At 57.0% G+C, this 23,342-nt stretch overlaps 2 protein-coding genes and 1 long non-coding RNA gene across 4 annotated transcripts; 1 reads left to right on the plus strand and 2 right to left on the minus strand.

Annotated features, from left to right (window-relative positions):
• Positions 1 to 217: 217 nt before the first annotated feature.
• On the minus strand, positions 218 to 2,641 carry LOC132342869 (uncharacterized). The gene is made up of 2 exons (XR_009491441.1): positions 1,888 to 2,641; positions 218 to 1,622 (listed from the first exon to the last, which is right to left on the minus strand). It is a non-coding gene; the product is annotated as an uncharacterized lncRNA (long non-coding RNA).
• A 115-nt stretch (positions 2,642 to 2,756) lies between these two features.
• CALM3 (calmodulin 3) lies at positions 2,757 to 11,831 on the plus strand. The gene is made up of 6 exons (NM_001046249.2): positions 2,757 to 2,846; positions 7,087 to 7,117; positions 9,278 to 9,421; positions 9,562 to 9,668; positions 10,046 to 10,181; positions 10,264 to 11,831. The coding sequence occupies exons 1-6, from the start codon at positions 2,844 to 2,846 to the stop codon at positions 10,290 to 10,292; spliced, it is 450 nt and encodes a 149-aa protein (NP_001039714.1). The 5' UTR covers positions 2,757 to 2,843; the 3' UTR covers positions 10,293 to 11,831.
• Positions 11,732 to 22,234, minus strand: PTGIR (prostaglandin I2 receptor). 2 transcript variants are annotated; one of them, XM_005219278.5, is made up of 2 exons: positions 20,213 to 22,234; positions 11,732 to 19,158 (listed from the first exon to the last, which is right to left on the minus strand). In XM_005219278.5, the coding sequence occupies exons 1-2, from the start codon at positions 20,978 to 20,980 to the stop codon at positions 18,772 to 18,774; spliced, it is 1,155 nt and encodes a 384-aa protein (XP_005219335.1). In that variant the 5' UTR covers positions 20,981 to 22,234; the 3' UTR covers positions 11,732 to 18,771. The 2 variants fall into 2 exon arrangements, with proteins under 2 accessions (XP_005219335.1, NP_001015622.2); NM_001015622.2 differs by having other exon boundaries at positions 18,772 to 19,165; positions 20,214 to 20,980.
• Between the last annotated feature and the right edge of the window lie 1,108 nt (positions 22,235 to 23,342).

A 23,342-nucleotide genomic window follows, 5' to 3' on the forward strand; every position in this document is an offset into this window, starting at 1 on the left:
TTCCTGGTAGAAACTGAGACTCAAAGACACGGACAGGAGAAACAGGGAGAGAGAGCATGTGTGTGACTTCCTTTGCTTATTTGTTCAGCAAATGATGACTGGGTCCTTAGCCCTCTCTGTTTCAGGGCCAACGCTGACGACCAAGACAGAGTTTAGCCTGGGTCACATCCATCACAATTCTTTGGTTGTAAGTGACAGAAACTCAACTCAAACCAGCTTGGGATAAATGGGACATTTTTAATAACTCATATAATCAAAATCCTGGCATGATAGTGTGCAGCTGGCCTCAAGCTGGAATCAGGGAAGGAAACGGCACTCCACCTCTTCATCGCTTCTCCCTGGAATCAGTTTTATTGTCTCCTCTAGGGTGTGAAAAAGGTCATCAGTTCAGTTCAGTCGCTCAGTTGTGTCCTACTCTTCGCGACCCCATGAATCACAGCATGCCAGGCCACCCTGTCCATCACTGACTCCCGGAGTCCACTCAAACTCATGTCCATCGAGTTGGTGATACCATCCAGCCATCTCATCCTCTGTCGTCCCCTTCTCCTCCTTCCCCCAATCCCTCCCAGCATCAGGGTCTTTTCCAATGAGTCAACTCTTCTCATGAGGTGGCCAAAGTAATGGAGTTTCAGCATCAGTCCTTCCGATGAACATCCAGGACTGGTCTCCTTTAGGATGGACTGGTTGGACCTCCTTGCAGTCCAAGGGACTCTCAAAAGTCTTCTGCAACACCACAGTTCAAAAGCATCAATTCTTCGGCACTCAGCTTTCTTCAGTCCAACTCTCACATCCATACATTACCACTGGAAAAACCATAGCCTTGACTAGATGGACCTTTGTTGGCAAAGTGATAATCTCTGCTTTTTAATATGCTATCTAGGTTGGTCATAACTTTCCTTCCAAAAGGTCATCAGATCAGATCAGTCACTCAGTCGTGTCCGACTCTTTTCGACCCCATGAATTGCAGCACGCCAGGCCTCCCTGTCCATCACCAACTCCTGGAGTTCACTGAGACTCATGTCCATCGAGTCAATGATGCCATCCGGCCATCTCATCCTCTGTCGTCCCCTTCTCCTCCTGCCCCCAATCCCTCCCAGCATCAGAGTCTTTTCCAATGAGTCAACTCTTTGCGTGAGGTGGCCAAAGTACTGGAGTTTCAGCTTCAGCATCATTCCCTCCAAAGAAATCCCAGGGCTGATCTCCTTCAGAATGGACTGGTTGGATCTCCTTGCAGTCCAAGGGACTCTCAAGAGTCTTCTCCAACACCACAGTTCAAAAGCATCAATTCGGCGCTCAGCCTTCTTCACAGTCCAACTCTCACATCCATACATGACCACAGGAAAAACCGTAGCCTTGACTAGACGAACCTTTGTTGGCAAAGTAATGTCTCTGCTTTTGAATATGCATAGATAGGTCCAGATCTATTTCTTCACAGCCTCACCACACAGAAGGAAAAGACTTCCTGCCCCCAAAAGTCTAGATCCAAAACCCCAGGGAAGGCCTCTCATTGGCTCAGCCTACATCCTGTTCCAGGTGTAACATAAAGATTGGTCCAGCTGGACTCACTTGACACTCGTCAGCCAATCACCGAGAGGGGGCAGAGCACAGACGCAAATATAGCCCTAATTCAAAACAAGAGAAGTTAGGGGGCGGGGTGGGGGGGGGTGTTGCCGTTTCTGAGCGCCAGTAAATAGTCTCAGCTAACTTTCCCACTCTTCTTCCTTCTGTGGTTGGAACCCTGGAACAAGGAGTGCAAGACTCAAGTGGTCTGCAAGACAGCAAGACAATGGTTGGGAAGTTTGGTCTCCCCCTCCCAGCCAAGCACCGGTCCCTGAATTACAGCAGGCACCGCATTGAGGCTTATTGAATGAATGACTGAATTAATACCTTGTTCCCAGGGCTGTCCTGGAACAGCCCGTTTCACAGACCCTGAACCGATTATAAGCGAAGTGAAGCGAGGACAGGGGCTTCGCACACCTGTGGAGTGTGTCTCACGGTGAAGACACCTGCCCCGACGGCCGAAGAGCAGAACTTTCAGGCTAAAAGCTGAACCTTGAAGACCCCGCCACCCCGAGGGCCCATTTGGGGGCGGGGCTTCCAGACCAGCATTTTGGATTGCACCATGTTCCACCTGTCGGAGGGGAGAACCAAGAAAGTACTTCTGCACCTTTCGCCATCCTTTTTACCATTCCCTGACCACGAAGACGATGTATTTGCTTCTCTAACAGTCACACAATTTCCCCCTTCCCCTCGTTACGCCTCACGGTTCCACACCGTCACACATTTCAGCCTGCCCACCACCACCACACAGTGGCTCGCCCCAGTTTGACGCATTGCAGGGAAGGCCAGACCAATCGGCACCGCGCTCTTATTTCCGCCGTGGCCCGGACCCAATAGCCGCGCGTGTCACACAGGGACGCATCACGCGCCAGCCGAGCAGTGCCCCTCCGCCGAGGAGGAATGTAGAGTGGGCACAGGGGGCGGGGCGCATGGCGACGGAAAGTAGTCCCGCGACGGGTGCGCGCGCGCGCGCGCGGCCGACCATAAACCCAACTCTGTGAGGAGTGAGAGAGCCGCGGGCCCGACAGTCCGGAGAGAGGCGCGGAGGGATCCGTGGGAGCCGCAGTGCGGCGGCGCGCGGGCCGGGCGGGGCGGGGCCGGGCGAGGCGGGGCGCGCGCGGCGGCCGTTGAGGGACCGTTGGGGCGGGCGGCGGCGGCGCGGCGGCGCGCGCTGCAGGCAGTGAGTGTGGAGGCGCAGACGCGCGGCGGAGCTCGAGCTGCTGCAGCTGCTGCCGCCGCCGGAGGAACCTTGATACCCGCGCTCCGGACACCCGGCTCTCGCCATGGTGAGTGAGACTGAGGGCCGCCGAGGTTGGGGCCACTGAGGCGGGCACGGCGGAGCAGGACCCCTGAGAGCACGAGTGGACTCAGAATGGAGTGGGGTGGGGGGAGGGTTTGGGTCCCAGAGAGCGGCTCTGGACCCTTCTCTGCCCCTTGATCGGGGGCATTTGAACCCACAGTGGGGCGTTTGGCTCCCCAAAGGGAGTTGTGGACTTCCAGAAGCGACAGTTAGTACCAGGTGGGGTGTCTAGACCCCAGAAAGGGCACTTGAGCCCTCTAGGGGGGCATTTGAGCCGAAGATGGAGCATCTGGACTCTTGGACCCAGGATGAGGCGTTTGGTCGCTAAGGTGGGGTGTTTGGATTCCAGGGGGCCGAGGTAAGAGCCATTGGCTAGGGAAGGAGGTGATTTGTGGCCTGATGAAGGATTTTGGGTCTTAATAGGTAGCAAGGAAGGGGGATCGGAGGGAAGCCGGGCTGCTGGGGAACTCCCTAAGAGGGGGTGGTGGTTAGCTGGGCCTGGGTGGAGGGGGAGCCGTCCCAGGAGGCAGGGAGGAGGGTCGCTTCTGCAGATCAGACCCTTGAGGGGAGAAAAGGGGGTTCTCCAAAGACCGACATTGCAGAGGAAGGAGGAGGAGGGTGAGGTGCATGCTCTGGAAGGAAGAGCCTGGGGTGGGTGGCAGCCAAGGTTAGAAGATGCTCTGGAAGCCTTTTGAAGATGCCCTGGAAGCCTACAGGGACTGAAAAGGATGGAGTCGGGGAAGGGGTCAAAAGGGGGTGCCGAGCTTGTCAGTGGTGGGGGGACAGGGGCAGCCAGAGAAGGTTCTGAGGTTCCTATTGGGTTAAGACTATTGAACTAGGAAGGGAGATTGGGGGTTTTTTGGGGGAAGGGGGTTGTTGTATTTGGGTTCATGAGGAGGTGGGTTTTCAAAGTGAGGGGTGGGAGAGAACTTCAGCTTCTGTGGTGGGAGGTGAGATGGAAGGCGATCCGGGGACATGTTAAAGAAAATGAATGGCAGCCAAGGTGGGCCTAGGGTTGGAGGTGGATGTGGTGGGTAGCTCCCTGGAAGTTTCCAGGGCAAAGCCGGGACAAAGACTGTTCAGTCTGGATGGGGAGTGGGCTGCAGAGGCGAGAGGGAGTGGCTCAAGGGTCCCTTTCCCAGGAAGAATGGGGCTGGGCAGGAGACACCCGGCAGTGGGAGCAGGTGGGCGGAGTTGTTGGGGCCTCTATTGCGCACTGAAGCCGCATGAAATGGGGGTGGGGAGGAGCAAAGTTTGGGATGCATCAAATGAGCCAGCTTTTAAAGCCTTGAACCTCACCTGCTCACTGCCCTTTTCAGACGCAGAGAGCTGTTTTTCCCAAACAGGAATGCTGGTTTTATCTTGGTCTCCAGCTCCACGCACCGCTCTGCATCTCCTCACTTGTGCCGAATGACAGTGCAGTACAGTGTGGCGTCGGCGACAATCGCACGCCTGTTCTTGTGGCCTCGGGGTGGGGGCTGCAGAGAGGACCTCCACAGGGACCCCTTCATCGGCCCCAGGGCCACTTGTTCCTTTTGGAGCCCTCCCTGAGTGCTTCTGTTAATTCCCACAGCTTGGGCTTTGAGAGAAAACCAGCAGACTAGTTCTTTCCTGGTCCCTGCCACCCACAGTCCCCCAGCCCCCCCAGGCTCAGCCTCGGAACCGTGTGCAGCCATCCTCCCTGGCAAGGCTGGGGAGAACAGGCAGCCGCTGCTGTGTATCAGATCTCATACTTGCTGACACAGGCCTGATGGCTCCTCTCGCCGCTACCCCATTTTCCCCCAGCAGAGCCTTGCTAAAGGGGCACCAAATCATTGACAGGCGCCAGGAGGCCCCCACCTGCCAAATAAGACCTGAGCTTTGGCCCCACTAGTTTCTCTTTCCCTTTGTAATCAGCAAGGTATGGGTGGGACAAGTCACTGTTAACTGGCTTTGGACTTTGGCCTGAGCCCTGTGGCTCCTCCTTGGCCCGGGTGAGGGGCCCTGGCCTTGGTTTCTGATCTCATCTAACACTGCTGCCTGGCACTGGCTGGGGGCTGGGGCAAGGCAGAGAAATAATACCCTCTTCCCTCCCCCACCCCAGGATTTTTTTTTTTTTCTTGTCCAGCCTCTTGCTGGAGCCTAAAGGGATGGGGAAGCAGGGGACCAGCTGGGTTATTTTGCAGGTAGTTTTTGGTGAAAGCTGAAAATCTGCAGATCTGGAAAGGGAAAAAGCGCTGAGAAGGAAGGGATCCCCGGCAGTGATCAGTTGTCTGGGCAGCAGCCTTGCTTTGAGATCTCTAGCTGGGAGCTGGGCCCTTTGCTTCCCTAGCAGGGGAGAGGGTCTCCTAAGAGGAGGGAGGGAGTGTGACGGCCCTACCGGCAGAGAGCCACGCCTATTTGCAGCAAGCCTGGAACAGTGGCAGTACCTCCTCTGCGCGTTGCAGCCTGGCGGCAGGGAGCAGTAGACACCAGCTTCAGCGCCACTCGGGCATTCAGCGACCTGCCCCAGCCTCCTTGCCCCCAGCCCCTGCGGGTGCTGCCCAGGGTGATGTGGCAGGGGTGCGAAGGGCCCTGGTTGGGTAGCCCTTACCACGTTGGCCAGGGGAAAGGATGAAAGCTGGGGGAGGGCAGCCCTCTCCCAGCCCTCCTCCACGCCCCTGGCACTGCCTGGCCTTGGCAACAGAAGCCCATCCTGTCTTCTCAATTTCCCCCAGCAGCTTCCTCGGGTGTCAGGACCTAGGCGATCAGCTCAGGCTTCTTTGCCCATAGAAGCCAAGGGAAGCAGAGGAGCAAAGGGCTCATGGGCCTGGGGCTGCCAGGCTGGCATGCAGGAGCCTGGCAGCCCTGGGTCTCTTGAAAGCGAGGCAGAAGCATCTCCATTTGGCCTCCTAACCTTCCCTTTAGACTTTGGACTTTTCCAGAATGTACATGTGTGGTGTGTTTCCTTCTCTACCTTCCTGCTTCCCCCTCCCTTAGCCATTTCCCTTCTGTAATCATCACCCTGATTTCCCCTCCTGTTCTACCCATTTGGGGCTTAGCCTCAAGTCCTTCTTCCTTTATGTTTAAAAGAAAAAAAGAAAAAGGACATGTCAGACTTGTTCTAATGTGATTGGTCTTCACATTTGGGATGGGGCAGAAGGGGGGGTGGTGGGGCTCTTGCTAGATTCCCAAGGAAGTTCTAGAACCTCTGTGTAGAATAACGCTAGTGCACACAGTGGCACGCCTTAGTTTGAGGGGCTCTCAGACTCAGAGCTGGAAGCCTGCTGTAGATGTGGAGCCCCTTCCCCTAGTTGTAAGAGGAAATGAGGAAGGGGGCAGTGGTCCAAGGGCGAGCCATGCCTTCTGGCAGCGTTCACGGACCCCAAGGAAAATTCCTCTTTTACTGCCTAAAGCTAAACGTTGGGATTCAGCTCCATCTCCGCGTGGCTCCTCCCCCAGAGGATCCCTTTTCTGGGCTGGTTCAGGACAGGCTGGCCTCTGCTTCTCCTCTGCCCCGCCCCCAAGCCCAGCATGCAGCAAGGGCTGCCCGACCCGACTGGCCCGGCCCCAGAGTGGCCAGGGCCAGCGAGGGTTACAAACTGCAGCGCAGCAGGGGGAGGGGACTTGAGTCCTCCAGCCTCTGCCTCCAGCGTCATGCCGGCTGCGGTCCCCTCCCAGCATTCACCCTTCCTGCCCCAAAGGAGCAGTGGAGTGAATGGTGCCCCGTGGCGAAGAGAGCGGGGTCTGCCCCCTGCCTGCCCAGGGCTCTTCAGGCACTCCACAGACACCAGTTGGGAGAACTGTTGCCAGTTGGATCCGCAGTGCTTGGACCTGGTGCTTCCACATTGGTGACATAGAAACTAGGAAAGAGCCGGCTGCCTACCCTGGGCCTGGCCTGCTTCAGTTTGGAGCCTTCTAGAAGAGCTGCTTGATCAGGCTTCCAGGGCAACTGCTCCCTTCACTCAGCCTCTGGGCGCCCAGCGGCTGTGACGCCGCCGAGATGGGAACCAGTGCAGGTGCAGCTGGGCCGGGGCTGGCTCCAGAGCCCTGACTCTGCTTGGAGACCCTGGGGTCGGGGGTGTCATCGGGTCCTGGGTCTCCAGCCTCCCGAATCACCAGACTTGATCCCAGTCCTGGCTCTGGCATGACCGCCCTTGCCCAGGTACATGGACTGCCATGTGGAGCTGGCCGCACCAGCGGGGGCCGGGCTGAGCAAGGAAAGATGTGCCAACCTGTGACTAACTTTCTCCTTCCTGCTTTTCCAGGCTGACCAGCTGACCGAGGAGCAGATCGCAGGTGAGCTTGCTTCCCTCCTTCCCTCCCCCATTCCCCCTTCCTGCCCTCACCCTGCCGCACGAATGCCTCTGCACCCCCAGCTGAGTCTTAACTGCAGCCAGGAGGGCATCTGACAGAGAAGCTCCCGTGTATGAGAGCGCGCCAGTGACACCAGAGCCCACAGTCCTGAGCCGGGCCCTCATCAGGTGGCAGGGCTGTGCTCCCCTCCCGCCAGGGATCACTGGGCCTTTTAATCAGTGGCTGCAGGGCGAGCCTGGCCATCTGTCCTGGCTCTTGCCAGTTAGGCTCAGAAGGTGAACTCCCCTCGGGGGTCCTGGCCCACTTCAGGAGCCACCCAGGAGAGGGCTCGTCACACCCACCTCTGCATTGCCCTTCGCGCATGCTTGCACTCGCTTCTTCCTGGGCCGGAAGTGCCTTCCCCCAGCTCTTTGCACCAGGCAGCTCCTTCTCCTCCTTTGGGTCTTGATTCAAATGTCATCTTGGAAAGGCCTTCCCTGGTCCCATCTCAAATAAACAGCCTTCCACTACTCTCTGTTTCCTTAATAGCCTTTCTCACCATCTGAAATTAATCTCTGATGTCTGCCGGCTGCATCTGCCTGTCACTAGACAAGTCCCTTACTGGGGGCTTTTCTGTGTGTTGGTCCCTGCTGTGCCTTTGGTGCCTGCAGCATAATGGTTGCTGCGTACATTTTTGTTGACTAAATAACTAAATGAACAAGGGAGCCATCACGTATCTTCCAGTAAGTTTGAAGAAGTCCTTGAGTCCCATGTCATTCATTTTTGTAGACTCCCCTAAAGCCCAGTAAGCCACAGCTACAGGAAGTACTGTGTGCTGAGAAGGTTTCTGTGTCCTGTCTCCCCCGCCCCCCCCAGACTGTGAGCTACTCTAAAGGACAGGGACCAGCTCCCAGTTAAGTCCCACAGCCATGGGCCAGCACAAAGTAGCCCTTGGACCTGGCTTTACTGTCAGGGTCAACAGGCTGCATGTGACAAGCATAGAAAGCCCAGCTTCTGAAGTCCAGGAGGCAGGAGTGGACTTGCCTTCTCTTCTTTCTTCCCCTCCCTTCCCCCCTCCACCGACATTTTCAGCTTCTGAACTTTGGCCCCAGGTGGGTGGCTACAGAGACCCACCAAGGAAAACCAGAGAACTGCGTTGTTGTTCAGAGATCCTGAGCACAGGGTGCCTGCATGACCCCTGAGAACAACAAGGCCTGGGCACAGGGAGGCGCCAGCATCCCCCAGGAGACTCGGGGTCTCCAGGGCCCAGAGGCTCAGGCTGGGGCAAAGCCTCTAGGCTCTACGTGTGGCTCCTGTGCCGGCCACGCACAGCCCCAGCTCTGCCCTCGCTTGACACCAACACACGCTCCATGCTACCCGCCACCCCCATCCCCATTAGCGAACTGTCCGCCGCCTCACCCCAGCCCACACCCTCTGGGAATAGGCTGCCAGGCATCTGTTCCCTGAGGGTTTGGGGGCAGGGAGCACCAGGTGCCAAAATGGGCCCAGTGGGAGGGCAGGAGCCACGTGCTTCTCCCGCTCCTGATGCGGGCCCAGCTGTGGCCTTCCCACTCAGCACCCCCAGCTCCTCGGCCGCCTGGCTTGGCAGCCGTCCCCTCTCCTTCCACACCCCCCACCCCGCCTACCCCACACAGTCCATCAGCCGTGCTCGCTGCCGGCCGCCCCCACACTCCGCCCCACGTGGCTCCTCTGGAAGCTGAGAGCCGGGCTGGTTGTCCCCATCGGGCGAGATGCCGTGGCGCATAGCGCCGTCCTGCAGTCTCTCCTGCCTTTCCTCTCTTGGCCCGCTGACCTTGGCTGGCACACTTCAGACGAAGCTTCCTTGGCTCTCCTCCCTTCCAGGACACTGGTCCGTTTCATCACTCGAGGAAGAGACTGAAGCCAGGGACCAAAAAGAAATGTAGAGGCTCTAAGGCCACCGTCAGCCCGTTTTGCCCCCATGTCCTCTGAGCTGGGCAGAGCAGGCAGTTTTCCCCGTCACTGAGCAGGTGCTCTGTGAGGGGCGCTGGAAAGAAGGAAGGGGCCTGTCCGCAGTACAGAGGCGAGAGGCTGGGGCTGGCACTGGGCCTCCTGTTTCTCGAGGCAGGCCTGACTCAGGCCTCCTCGTGCCCTCACCTCGGGTTCGCTGTCCTCCCACCGCAGAGTTCAAGGAGGCCTTCTCCCTCTTCGACAAAGACGGGGACGGCACCATCACCACCAAGGAGCTGGGGACAGTGATGAGGTCTCTGGGACAGAACCCCACTGAAGCCGAGCTGCAGGACATGATCAACGAGGTGGACGCAGATGGTGAGCCCGCACCCAGGGCTGGAGGGCAGCCCCCTCCCAGTGCCCCCAGGGAGCCGCCCTCCGGGGTGGATGACCAGGGCCCTGGGTTCGTCTCCTCCGGCCCAGGCCCAGAGCATCTCCCTCCCTCCCCCACCTCGCAGGGAACGGGACCATTGACTTCCCCGAGTTCCTGACCATGATGGCCAGAAAGATGAAGGACACGGACAGCGAGGAGGAGATCCGAGAGGCCTTCCGTGTCTTTGACAAGGTGAGCAGGCTTTCCCTGGGGGCTCTGGCACTCCGGCAGAGAGCAGGACAGAGGGCTCGCGGAACACCCCGCCTAACCGGAGTCACCACTTTGGGAGGCAAGGTTCCAATGCCAACCCCATTGCCAGCTTGCTCTGCCACCACAGGAAGCCCTTGCCTTTGCCAAGGGAGGTGACTGACAGGCCCCATGCTGGGGTCTCTCTCTCGCTGCCCCCCAGGAGAGAGCCAGGCGAACAGATGCCTCGGGCTCGGAGCCTTTGTCTGTCTCCTGACACCCGGGACGGATGTGCTGGGGTCTCTCTCCCACTGCCCCCCAAGAAAACGCCAGGCAGACGAACGCCTCATGCTCAGAGCCTTTGTCTGTCCCCCAATACGCAGGACGGCAACGGGTACATCAGCGCCGCAGAGCTGCGCCACGTCATGACGAACCTGGGCGAGAAGCTGACCGACGAGGAGGTGGACGAGATGATCAGGGAGGCCGACATTGACGGGGACGGCCAGGTCAATTATGAAGGTGAGCTGCCGGCCCCGTCTGCGTGCCCGCAGGGGCTGGGGGAGCCCGCTGTCTGCTGACCTCCCTGTCTTTCTCTCCACAGAGTTTGTACAGATGATGACTGCAAAGTGAAGGCCCCCGGGCAGCTGGTGATGCCCGTTCTCTCGATCTCTCTCTCCCCGCGCGCGCACTCTCTTCAACACTCCCTGCCTATCCCGGTTTTAGCAAACACCAGTTGATGGACTGAGAATCTGATAAAGCAACAAAAGATTTGTCCCAAGCTGCATGATTGCTCTTTCTCTTCCTCCCGAGTCTCCTTGCAGGCCCCCGCCATCTCTTCTTTCGGCCCTCCCGCCTTCCATTCACACCTTCCAAGGCCTGATGCATTCATAAGATGAGCCCCCCAGTCCCCTTCAGGGGGCCTCTGCCCTCCTCCTCCAGCCCGGGTGGCTCTTGTCCGTTTTGGTTTGTTCCTGTTCGTTTGTCATCTTGTTTTGGGGTGCCGGGGTGGCCGCCGGCGCTGTCCTAGGACCTGATGGGGAGGGGCCGAGGCCCTCAGGAGGGCCAGGCGCGAGAGGCACGCCTTTTGCTGTTGCATGCAACCAGCCTGTGATACCCTGTGCCCATCCCAGAGCCTGTCGGGGCAGGAGTGCCCAGTGCGGCGTTCCAGAAGGACTGAGGGTGGTGGGGAGGGCCCGGAGCTGCGGTGTTGCCTGGATGTGGCCCAGGAGGAGGCCAGGGGGCGAGGGAGGCTTGGCAGCTGGCATGCTCTTAGCACGTGAGGAGGCCGGCCAGGCTGGGTAGCGCTCAGATCCCATTGGCTGCTCTTGTGAAGCATCAGACTGGCTCCTTGAGGCGGGGTGAGTGGGGCCAGCTCCCCTGGTGCCCCTGCACGCTGCCCCCATCCCGTGTTCCTGAAGCGATCTCAAGCTGTCCTGGTGCTAACGTCCCACGCCCACCCGCATCCCAGTCCCCTCGAGGGAACGCATGTGGAGTTGGCCGCTTTGTCACATGCTACTCATCCTTCCATTTTTTCTTTATACTCCTTAAAACTCTTAATTTTGTCTGAAACCATGCCGGGCTAGCTGAGGGGCGGGGATTGGGAGGATGTGCCCCACCAAGCGCTCAAGAGAACATAACCTGCAATAAAACAGCCCTGCCGGGCCGCTGGCCCCTCCCGCTTCCCGTGGTGGCTCGGCAGCTCCCCAGCCCCATCTGTGCTGTCTGCGCGCCCGCCTGCCTGCCCCCACACTCCCCAGCGGAGAGCATGATCCGCAACCTGGCTTCTGACTTTCGCCTCTGGGACAAGTAAGTCAACACGGGCAGTTCGGTCGTCTGGATTTTTTTTTTTTTTCTGTTCATTTCATCTGCCCCCAACCCTCATCCCACCCCACCCCTCAGGTCGATCAAGTGGCTTTTCCTGGGACCTGCCCAGCTTTGAGAATCTTCTCGTCCACCCTGTGGCACCAGCCTCCAGGGAAGAGGGGGTGGGGCATAGCGGGAGACCCAGCCAAGAGCTGAGGGTAAGGGCAGGTAGGCGTGAAGCTGTGGACGTTTTCGGAGTGTTTTGGTTTTTCTTTTTTTTTTTTTTCAAACCGGGCAATATTTGTGTTCAAGCTGTGAAGAAAAATATATATCAATGTTTTCCAATAAAATACAGTGACTACCTGACTGCTCCTCCCCTCTTGGTTTCTGGGCCTGCTCCCTGCACAGGCCTGAAGCCCTGCCCAAAAACAGTCTGTCTGCTGTGGGATCTGACTCCCTGACCAAGAATCAAACCTGGGCCCCTCACATGGAGTGTGGAGTCTTAGCCACAAGGGAAGTCCCAGCCTGTCAGCTTTGAGTGCTCGGCACCTACACGGGTGTGCAAGACCAACCCCGCCTTAGTAGGGCCACCTGTCAGTCACACACAGGACCGCACGGTGAGGCCCCAGAAGGCCTGAGGCAGGTCCATCGTGTCACAGGAGCGTCCTCGTTTAGGGGCAGACCAGTGGCAAGCTGAAAGGGAGGTCACCTGCTGTGCAGGAGGAGGAAGAGGAAGACCAGGTCAGACAGGGTGCCCAGGCCAGGTCGGGGATTCTTGACGGCCCTCTGGCTAAGAGGTGACCACTGCCCATTGGCAGGTTAAGTGCTGAGTTGAACTGAACTGAACACAGTGGGGAGAATAGAGGTGTGTTCCTGAGCTCACAGCTTCAGTTAGTCCTGAGAGACAAAGGACTAAAGTTCAGAACAACTATTGTAAACCCTAGAAAGCTCCTCAACTTCCCCAAGGAAGGCAGAGCTATGGAAAAGAAGGCATGGGACTTCCCTGGCTGTCTAGTGGTTGAGGCCTTGTCTTCCAATTGAGGGAGAGCTAAGATCCCACATGTGACTTCCCTGGTGGCTTTGATGGTAAAACGTCTGTCTACAATGCGGGATACCCGGGTTCGATCCCTGGGTTGGGAAGATCCGCTGGCGAAGGAAATGGCAATCCACTCCAGTACTATTGCCTGGAAAATTCCATGGACAGAGGAGCCTGGTAGGCTACAGTCCATGGGGTCGCAGAGTCGGACACGACTGAGTGGCTTCACTTAAGATCCCACCTAGTGCCAAAAAAACAAAACAACAAAAACAAGCTCCTGTTGAAGTTCAACAGAAAACAGAATTCTGTAAAGCAATTATCCTTCAATAAATAAAGTAATATTGTAACAAAGTCAAAGACTTTTTAAAATTGTCTATATCAAAAAAAATCTTAGGTGGGGAGGCCCAGTCCCCAGCTACAAAACCCATCTGATTCCCTCTCGGGCAGGAGTAAACGGTCAGTAGACACAGTCTAACATCTGAGCGGCTGTCTCTGACCACGAGGACCAGGCAGGAGGTGAGCAGAAACAGCTCAGTGGAGTAAAAAGCCACTTATTCACCTTCGCCTGGCCTTGGGGGGATGGAGAAGCCTGGTGAGGCCCAAACTCAGGGGCTTTCCTGTGGCTTCAGAGTAAATGGTCATTTTAAAAAGGGTTGGTGGGGCAGGGGGGGAGGGCGGGGTGTGGTTTCCCTGGTAGTCCAGTGGTTAAGAGTTTGCCATTGTTGGATCCTGATGGGGAAGATCCCACATACCCCCAGGGTAACAGCTCACGCACCACAACTACTGAGCCTGTGCTCCACAAAAAAGTCACTGCCTTGAGACCCCAAGCACCACACCTAGAGAGCAGCCTCCAGTCTCAGCAATGAGAGGAAGCCCACGGTAGCAACAAAGGCCCCGCAAAGCCAAACATACTCAATCTCTTTTAAACAATGACTTCAGGTAGGCCAGAGGGCTGCCCCTGGTGGCTCAAATGGTAAAGAATCTGTTTTCAACGCAGGAGACTCAGGTTCGATCCCTGGGTCAGGAAGATCCCCTGGAAAAAGAAATGGCAGCCCACTCCAGTATTCTTGACTGGAGAATTCCATGGACAGAGGAGCTGGGTGGGCTACCGTCCATGAGGAGGCAAAGGGTCAGACACGACTGTGCAACTAACAGGCCAGAGATAAGGGGAAGGCTAGGCTGAGGCTAGGGTCAAAACAGTGGAATCTGGGATGAGAGCTGCCTTCTTAGCAGCCAGGAATACCTGTGGAAAACTCTGGTCTTATAGTTCAGAAGAAGACAGGTCTTGATGACATAGAATTGGGCTCCAGCACAATGCGACCACTCAGTTAAGTGTCTATACTCACTAAGCCTCAGGTCTTCTAATGCTGCCTGCTTCATAACCTTGGAGCAGTGACTTCACTTCTCTGAGCCTCAGTTTACCCATCTGCAAAATGGGAAACTCATCTCTCAAAGGAGGAACATAAAAACATCCATCTCAGAGGGGAGTGCCACTTTCTAGACATCATCTCATTTATGTCTCACTCAGGCCAGGTTGAGTCCTAATAAAAATTTTTTCCCATTTTTTCTTTCCCATTTATGACATGTACCCTCCCCAGTGAGCATATGAGCACAAGTTATCAAGAGCTGACAGGAGGGACTTCCCTGGCAGTCCAGTGGTTGAGACTCTGAGCCTCTACTGCAGGGGTGGGGGGGGGGAGGTGGGGAGGGGCGCACCCAGGTTTGATCCCCGGTCAGGAAACGCATGTCACATAGTGTGTCCAAAAATATATATATTAAAAAAAAAAAAAAAAGCTTACAGGAAAGGAACAGAGGCCTGGGCAGTAAAGCCTCTCACAGCACTCTTCTTGGAAGTGGCTGCACTGGGACTTGAACCCCAGGTTATTCACATCCCAAACGCCCACGCTTTTAACCACCGCAGCGCATTGCCTGCACTTCTCTATTGCCTGTCGATTATTTCCCTCCTTGGGCCCTAGTTTTTGAAAGACTTTTACTCCCATACAACCTGCATTATTAAAAAGGCATGACTTCCCCTTCCCATTCTTTATTAACCACAGGCACAGAGATGGCACTCTGCACTGCTAATGGATACGGGCAGACGCGGAGGAGCACGCATCAGCTGATGCTGGTCGTGGAAGTCATTTCCAACTCAGGCTCATGGATCCGCTGGGTCAGCTCAAAGCCTGTCACTGAGAAAGTGACGAGGCAGGGGGACACTCGTGGAGGTGCCCAACCGGGGCCCACAGGAGAGAAACCCCAGGCTCCCCTCACTTGGGGGAGGAGTGGCTGTGGGACCACTTCTCAGTGTCATTCCCACTGTGGCCAGCAGGTGGGGCAGTGACTACAGAGGGACCAGAAAGCGGCAACTCCCCAGGACCCGCCAGGGTGTATATGGGCGTGCATGCTTAAGTCCCATCTGTGCTCCAAAATCAGAAATGAATAAAGAAATGAAGTTAAAAGTGCACAAAGTCTCCTTGAAGGAGACATACTTGCTCCTAGTCTCTCACTTCTTGACCCCAACTCCAGACCAGAGCTGGCACCTCCCTTGCCCTGTGATCTCGGTACATTTCACAGCTTGTAAGTTTGTATTTTTACTGCTTATTATAATACATATTTCTGTGATTATTAAATTGTCACCCCCTGAGAACTGCCTGGTGGTCCAGTGGTTAGAACTCTGCACTTCAACTGGCATGGGGTACAGGTTTGATCCCTGGTCAGGGAACTAAGATCCCACATGCTGCAGGGGGGAAGAAAAATTGTCACTCTCACTGGATTGTAAGCAAGGTAAGCCCAAGGCAATGTCAGTCACTGCTGTCTCCCTAACGGCACAGGGCCGCCTTGAGCCCAGAGCAGGCTCAAGGGAATGCATGTTGAATTGACGAATGAATGAGAGATGAAAGAAAGGAAGCATTAGAAACCAGAGGTAGAACCCTGAGCAGAACAGAAGCTCTCCTCTTTACTTGGCTCACTTTCTTACAGTCCTCAGATCCATCCTGGCTAAGCCATCTCCTCCATGCAGCCCTCCCTGATCTTCTCCCTAGACACCACTTTCCCTGGTCCCAATCCCCCAGCCCTGTCCACTCTGAACGGTGAGCTCCAGGAAAGCAGGGCCAAGGCTATCTGTCATCACCGTGTCCCCAACATCACAGGGACAAAACCTGAATACAGTAAGCCCTCAATCAAAGCCTGCTGAATAAATGAACAGATGTCTGTGCTACAGGCTACAGCGAGGGCCACCATAGAGCCCCGGAAGTGCCTAGAGCCTCTGAGAGAAGTGATGACGTCTTCAAGGATGAGGAGGAGCCTCAGTGGGATCTTGAAAGGCAAGGGTGCTCTTGATGAATGGAGAAGGGAAACACTCTTACAGGAAGGGTGAGCCCAATGAGTAAAGAGGTTGAGGCCTGAAAGGTCTTGTGCTCTTTGGGGAAATCTTGATTTTCTGCCGTGGCTAAGCAGAGAGCGTGGGAGTTTGGCCCTTGGCCTCCAGGCAGTGGGAGCCCTTGGAGCTTGGCAGGCAGGGGAGGGGCCACTCAGACAGGAACTCCAGACAGGACCGTGGCCGACAGCGGAGATGCTACCCCAGCAGTCAGGAACCAGCCGGGAGAGGAGCTTCCAGATCAGAGCAGATGGGGCAGGAGTTGGACAGCTTAGACATCCACAGCGGGACGCAGAGGAGGGGGCGGAGTCCTGAGCTGTTAGGCCTGGTGGGTAAAAGTCAGCAGAAAACCAGCTTCAACACTGAATCCTCTCCTTCCCTTAATCCACATCCGAAAACGAGGACTGATAGTGGCACCCACCTTGGGGGGCTGGGGGTTCAAAAGCCCAGCCCTGTGCTGCCATTCAGTGAGCTGAGGGGCCAGAACAGAGGCCGGGAGAGGAGGCACACCCCCACCCCAGGGAATCTTACCTGGATAGGCAGGGGTGGGGCTGGAGGGTGCGCCCTTGACTCCTGCCTGAAACACAACCCCTCCATACCAGGTCCCTTGAGTTGGTTCCTGTTGAGGCAGATTTGGTAACCAAGGCCGGACCCCCATCTGCTGTTGCTTGACCCGTTTTCTGGTTTGTTTTGGTACAAGTCAACATGTTTATTATTAAATTCAAGCGATACAATATGACTCTGGCAAGACTGCTATAAAAGTTTCTAAACTTCCTCAATTTTTGTCCAGTATTACATGGGTTTTTTTTTTTTTCAAATTGTGGTAAAATACCCATAACACAAAATGTACCATTTTAACCATCTCAAAATGTACAATTCAGTGACATTTGGTACGTTGACGACATTGTACAACCACCATCACTCTCTAGTTCCAGGATATTTTCATTCCCCCAAAAGGAAACCCCCTACCCATTAAGCAGTCATCTTGATCTATTTTCAACTCTCACAGCCACTCCTTCAAATGAAACAAAGTGACTTGGTGGGGTGGCGGGGGAGCGTGGAACAAAGTCATAACAATGGAGAAAAGTTTTGTTTTCAAGCCACGTGTGCTCAGATGCCAAAGACAACAAACACCAATAGCCACGGCAATAGCAGCAGTAACAGTAACACATACTGTGGGCTTTACTCCAGGTCTTATGCTAAATTGCTTTTTAATGATTAAATTGAATAATTTAATCCTCAGCACAGCCCTGTAAATTAAGTACTAGATTACGATCACCGATCACCATTCTACACGAAAGGAAACCAAGGGAAACTCACTAACCCCATCTGGATTAAGGAAATAAAAGGATAAACCAGGGAATTCCCTGGTGGTCCAGTGGTTAGGATTCCACGCTTCCACTGCAAAGAGCCCTGGGTTTGAATGGGGAACTAAAATCCCACAAGCTGCACAACACAGCCAAAAAAAAAACAAACCAGCTCCACCTGCAGGCTGTTTGTTCTCCTCGCTGTGTGCCTTGGGGCTGGTGATTGCCTCCTCGGGACCTTGATTCCAGCCTATGTAGAGTGGCTCTAATAATAGCAGGCTGGAGCGAGGAGGGTGCAACTCACGAGGTGGAGGACTCACTTTAGCCACCGTCTTTATAGGAAGCTCTTGCCTCATCTATTCTTCCACCCACCCCCACTCTCATCCCGCCCAGGGGCAGAATGATTGCTTTAACCCTGAAGCAAGTGGGAAAGTGGAACCAGGGCTGGGGAGAGTCTGGGGGCTTTCCCATTCACCTCCTCCCACCACCCGAAGCACCACTTCCTTTCATGCTCACTCCTGGAAAACCCTTGAGTTTGGTGCCTAAAGGCAGGGGATGGCTAATGAGGAGAGAGGGGTGGATGGCTGGAAAAGCCCCGGCTATCAGAAGGGGAATTGAAGGCTGGAAATCACCCTAGAGGAGTCCCAGGTGAGGTTGAGACTGGTTTGTGTCCCCAGCACCTGGTAGATTCAGGGCCCACTATTTGTTGAATGAATGAATGGATGAATGACATTTTTGCGAGGGTTCCAAGGACACAGGGGGTGCGGTCAGGCTCTGCAGGGGTGGTTGGGGGGGCAGCTGTTTATCCAGGGATAGGTACAGGACTTAGGTCTGAGTCCTTGGGCCGTCCCTGGGTTCTGTAGCTCTCACCCCTTCATTCTCCAGCCTCTCCTGCCACCCGCCGTCCACATCTTGCAACTCACCAAGCCATGCAGTTTTTCCCAAGCAACTGTCCAGTGGTGTCACTCCCAAGGCAACAGTCGCCCCTTCTCCCCTGGTGGGGTGGGGGGTGGACCAGGCCTCCCAAGTTCAATGGGGAACCGGGAAGGAAAGGGAGGCAGGGAAATTGTCAGGAAATCCCAGGTTTCATGAGGCAGAGAGAGGGTGACTCTTGGGCCCCCTGCCTCCCCGCAGAGCCGGGCTCAGGGCTGTCTGCTGGGGCCTTGGGGTGGGCATCAGGGGCACCCTGAATGAAGGAAGATCAGAGGCAGAACCCTAACCAGAGCAGACCTGAGCGCACAGAAGCTGCTGGGAACATTTCTGCCTTCTAAATATTTAGACAGTGAGATGGATGGGCAAGTGAGGGCCAGACCAGGCCGGCCAGGCCGCCGGATATTTTGAGACAACTGTTCTTTTTATGTTCCAGGGTAATTCCTCTCCCCATCTCCCTCCTCCCGCAGCCCCTCGTGGCCACCCGGAGAAAGGAGAAATAGCAGCTGATCATCCCCTGAATCCAGAGGGTCCATGTTCCCGCCAGCAGGGCTCCAGGAACCATCTCTGGGCTGATCCGCCCGCAGCCATCGGTCATGTCCCTGAATTTCTGGCAGCTGCGGCCGGAAGACAGGGCGGGAGCTCACCAGGCAGATGTCAGCAGAGGGAGCAGGCTGCCTCAGACCCCGCTTTGGAGGGTGTTCCCACGGTACTGGTGGGTAGCTGTACAGCCGGTAAGGGCCCGCCCTGCCCCTCGCCCCAAGCTGACAAAGGCACCCAGTTCCCCTTTTTCCCCTCAAGAGCAGGGGGGGCACTTGAGTCCTTCCTCCCTGAGGCGGACTGAGAGAGGGACGTCCGAGAGTCGCCTTGGGCAGGCCTCGAGTACAGGCAACAGAACCAGAGCTTCAGCCGCTGGAAGACGGACTTGCGGAAGAGGATAAAGACCCAGGGATCCAGAATGGGGTTGAAGGCATTGAAACGGAAGGCCAGGAGGTCTCCCATCTCACTGCTGTCCGGGGCGATGGCCTGGGTGAAGCCGCGGATCTGAGGGCAAGCAGAGAGTGATCAAGAAAGCACCCCAGGACTCCTCTGCCCCACCCCTCAACACACACCCCATTCTGGACCCCCTCCTCTCCCTTGCTCACTGGCAGAAATGAGGGAGGCGCGGTCTGTCAGAAGGGGAAAGAAATAAGATGAGAACTAAATAAGAAATGCATCCGGGGCAGAGGGAGAGAAAGCCCCAGGAGACAGTCAGCAAAGCTCTAGGAGGAGAGAGGTGGGGCAGCGAGGCTGGGTCCTAGAACTGTGTGTGTGTGTGTGTCCCATCTCTGAGTCCCCCGTCACCCCCTCAAAGGTTTGGTGACTCTCAACTCTAACCCTAGCCCTTGCATTTTGCAGAAAGAGAAGCTGAGGTCCAGACAGTATCAGGAGGACTGGGTGCCACAGGACCAGGATCAGCCCTGCTGCCCTCTGGGAGGGGCAGGGCAGGAGTTCCTGCAGGAAAGAGGTGAGGCCAGGAGAGCCCAAGGGCACCTACATGGGTGGGGCTGGAGAAGTGGGGAGCAGGGTGGCAAGGCGATCAGACCCTGGCATCAGAGAAGCCCAGGGTGCAGCCCTGCCTCTGTGTGATCGTGGGCAAAATACATCATCACCCCCCACCCTTTGTAGAAATGCCCACAGAAACTTCATCACATTTCTTGCTAAATGCTTGTGGAATAGATGCATAAGATCATTCTCGAGATGATCAGAGAAGGGATTTCTAAACCACTGAGCACAGAGTAGACAAGTGCAGTATTGAATGATGGATCTTATTAGTCTTGCAGGGGTAGGGGAAGGTTGGTGGGGGGGTAACACTGGCGGAGAGGTGGGGAGCTAGGGATGTGGAAGAGGGGAGACAAGGGTCAGGAAGAGTCAAATGGAGCATAAGCAAGTGGGGAGAAACGTCTCTGTAAAGTTTGGAGTTGTCTGACTGTGGACAAAGTCTCTGACCTCTTTGAGCCTCAGTTTCCCCATCCATGAAGTGGGCGCAAACAGTGGCGACTAGAACTGGGCGTTGCCCTCCTCCCCACTGCCCACCAGAGCTGCCCAGGGGGCTCACCGTAAGAGGCAGGGAGCACACAGCCATGATGCCCGTCATGAGAGCCAGCAGAATCAAGTGGTCAACCTCGTCCTCGCCTGCCCGGGGGCCGGGGACCAGCGAGCCCTGGTGGCGCCTCTGCTGGCGGTACATGCGGCAAAGGCTGAGGGTGACGGAGCCGTTGCAGAGGACGATGGCGGCCACCAGCAGGGCCACGAGGCTGGCGTACGCCAGCGAGAAGGCGCAGCCGCCCGGCTCGGCCGAGCGCATGCGGATGAAGCACCAGCTGCCGGGGCAGTACTGCTGGTGTTGGCCCAGGCCCAGGAAGGGCAGCGAGCAGAAGATCGTGCAGAAGGCGTAGATGGCCGGCAGCGCCAGGCGGGCGCGGCGGGGTCCGTCCAGCTGGGCGTAGAGGTAGGGGTGGCTGAGCGCCAGGCAGCGCTCCACGGCCATGGCGAAGAGGATGAGCGTGGAGGCCAGGCCGAAGAAGGTCATGGCGAAGGCGAAGGCGTCGCACAGCGCCGGGCGGCCCCGGGCAAGGCCCAGCAGCGAGCTGTTGCGGGCGTAGGCCGCGAACACTGCTGGGCTCAGGAAGCACGTGCCCAGCAGGTCGGTGACCGCCAGCCCGGTGACCAGCACAGCGAAGGCCGAGGGGCGCGACTGCCGCCGCGCCCCCAAGATGCCCAGTGCCAGCCCGTTGCCCACCACGCCCGCCACGAACATCAGGGTGCTGGTGGCCGGGCCCACCGAGTCCCGCACGTACGTGAGGTTCCGGCACGAATCTGCCATCCCGGGCCTCCGGCTGCCTCCCGGGGAGGGGGGCTGGAGGGGTTCCCGGGAGGTGGAGGGTGGGAGGTGTCGAGGGAAGGGGAGACGGGTCCGCCCCAGTGATGCCCAGCACCTCGCTCCCTGCTCCCTTGGGGTCCTTGGTGCAGCTGGAGGCAGAGGGGAGTCCCGGGCTACCCTCCGCACTTCTGGGGCATCTATTTCTCTCTGCCCTCTGTCTCCCCAGGCTCCCTCCCCGTCTCTCCCTCCTGTTTCTTTCCTTCGCTACCTCTGTCTCTCCGTCTAGTCCTTCCCTTGCCAAGCCCCTAGTTCTCTCTTCCTCTGGCTCTGGCTCTGGCTCAGTCCCCTTCCTGGTCCACTCCCTTCACCTTGCCTTCCCTCCCTCCCTGTCTCCTCCGACCTATCCCCTCCTCTGCATCTCTGCTTCCCCAGCCCCTCCTCACCGCACCTCTGCCGACTCTCTCAGCCCCTCTGTCCCCCTTCGCTCCTTCTCCAGGGTCTTGCTCCCTGGGTCCGGCTCCGAGTGGCAGCTTCTCCAGACTTCCCTCCCTCCTCGCTCCTGAACTCATCTAGCCCCGATCGCTCGCCCCGGCCTTTTCATTTCCTCTCTCTGCCCCGCCTTCCCTCCCCCTGCTTTCTCCAGAGGCCCCTTGGCTCCCTCCCGCCTTCCCTGGCGCGCTCCCTTCCACTTCCCTGCCCAAGACACCCATCCGTCTCCCGCGCCTCCCTCTCCCTCCTCACGTCCTCTCAAGGACCCCATCCTGAACCACCTGCCACCTCCTCGGCTCGCTCTTGCCTCTGCACCCTTCTGCCTTCCCCCGCACTGCCCAGCGGCACCTTGGGGGGGATCACCTGAGTCATCATGTCCCTGGAATGGGGAGCTCGCCAATGGGGACCTGGACAGGACCTGAGCGGCATAGCCGGCCAGTCTGCGAGGCGGTCTGGGGGTGGCCTCTGGCATCTATTCTAGGCTCAGGCCCCTTGGGGTTAGGGCATTGCCTAAGGATTTAGAAACGACCGGGAAATTCTTCCCTTATGGAGTGTTTTCCAGGCGCAACTGAGATTTCTGTTCCCTGGACACACTTCACTCCTTCCACAAGGCTGGGGGAAGAGGTGGCCCTGCCAGAGAAAAGAAATGCCAGTCCCTGGAGCCCCGTTGGTCCACAGGCTCCCAGCTCACACACACTCCCGCCCCCGCTGAGCCCTGGGCAGGCCGTCGGGGGAGGAGGGACCTGACATCCACGGGAAGGGGACAGCTCCCCCCCCCCCCCCGCCAGGATTTCCACTGGTCAGTATCAAAGGGGAGTGCCCTCCCGCCCTCTTGTCTCTCACCCCAGCAGCCCTCCCGGGCCCCAGGCCAAGCACTGGTGACCTTGACATCAAGGAATAATATTTTAGCCACAGACAGCCCTCCAGTCCAGGGCTCCAACATTGCTCTTCCAGAATGTCTCCCAGCCCTCCACAGACACATTGCCAGCCGCACCACCCTCCCGCCTGTGTGGTCTGCCTGTGTGTACCCGCGGCCAGCACAGCGGTCACCAGTCCCTATTCCCACTGAGCCCATTTCCCATGCTGCCTCCCCACCCAAGGGTCAGATAAGACCTCAGAGACATTCTCAGATGCCCCATATTTTTCAGGGAGGCTATTTAAATGCAGAGATGACAAATTCAAGATCTTATGCCATTTGACTGGAGTTCCTGTCCCCATTTAACCACCTCCTTGCTATGGGGTGGTCCCAAGGCCAGGAAGGGAAGCCAGGGGACCTCAGTGTCCTCGTCTGTACAATGGGGCAACACTGACTCCGTGGGCCTGATGGACTGACCGTGGCCAGTGGCCCATCCAAGACCCCTCTTTGAAACAAGGCGAGAACCTGTGTAGATATCCCAGCTCATCCAAGGTTGGGAAGAATGGTCCTGACCCGAGGACTGGACACTGGGCAGCTCCCGACTTCCTCTCTCTGTCCTCATGTCACCCCGGCCTCCATGACCACGATCCCCTCCCCTCTCCCCCATCTCCCGGCTCCCAGCTCCCTATCACCCATGGCCAGCTGGCAGTCCCAGCTTCCGCCAGGATGGGTGCCCCAGCCCCGACCACACCAGGGGCTCTGGAGAGGGACCACTCAGCCCTGCTCTGAGGGTGCCTGGTGTTTGTGTCTCAGGCCTACTTGGCCACGTGGTTCCCCCCTCATACTCTTCGTGATCCCCAGCCAGACCAAAGGGAACTCAGGAAGTTCTCTCATATTAATGAAGGATGACGCCTGGCAGGCTAGTGTCCTGTCTTGGCATCAGGGGAATTGCAGGGGTGGGAGGGGGTGTTCTGGTGACCGGAGCCTCCCTATCACTAGCTTCCTGCCCCCGCCAGGCAC

This window comes from Bos taurus, chromosome 18 (genome assembly GCF_002263795.3).
Source record: "Bos taurus isolate L1 Dominette 01449 registration number 42190680 breed Hereford chromosome 18, ARS-UCD2.0, whole genome shotgun sequence".
In the NCBI taxonomy this organism is placed as follows: Eukaryota; Metazoa; Chordata; class Mammalia; order Artiodactyla; family Bovidae; genus Bos; species Bos taurus.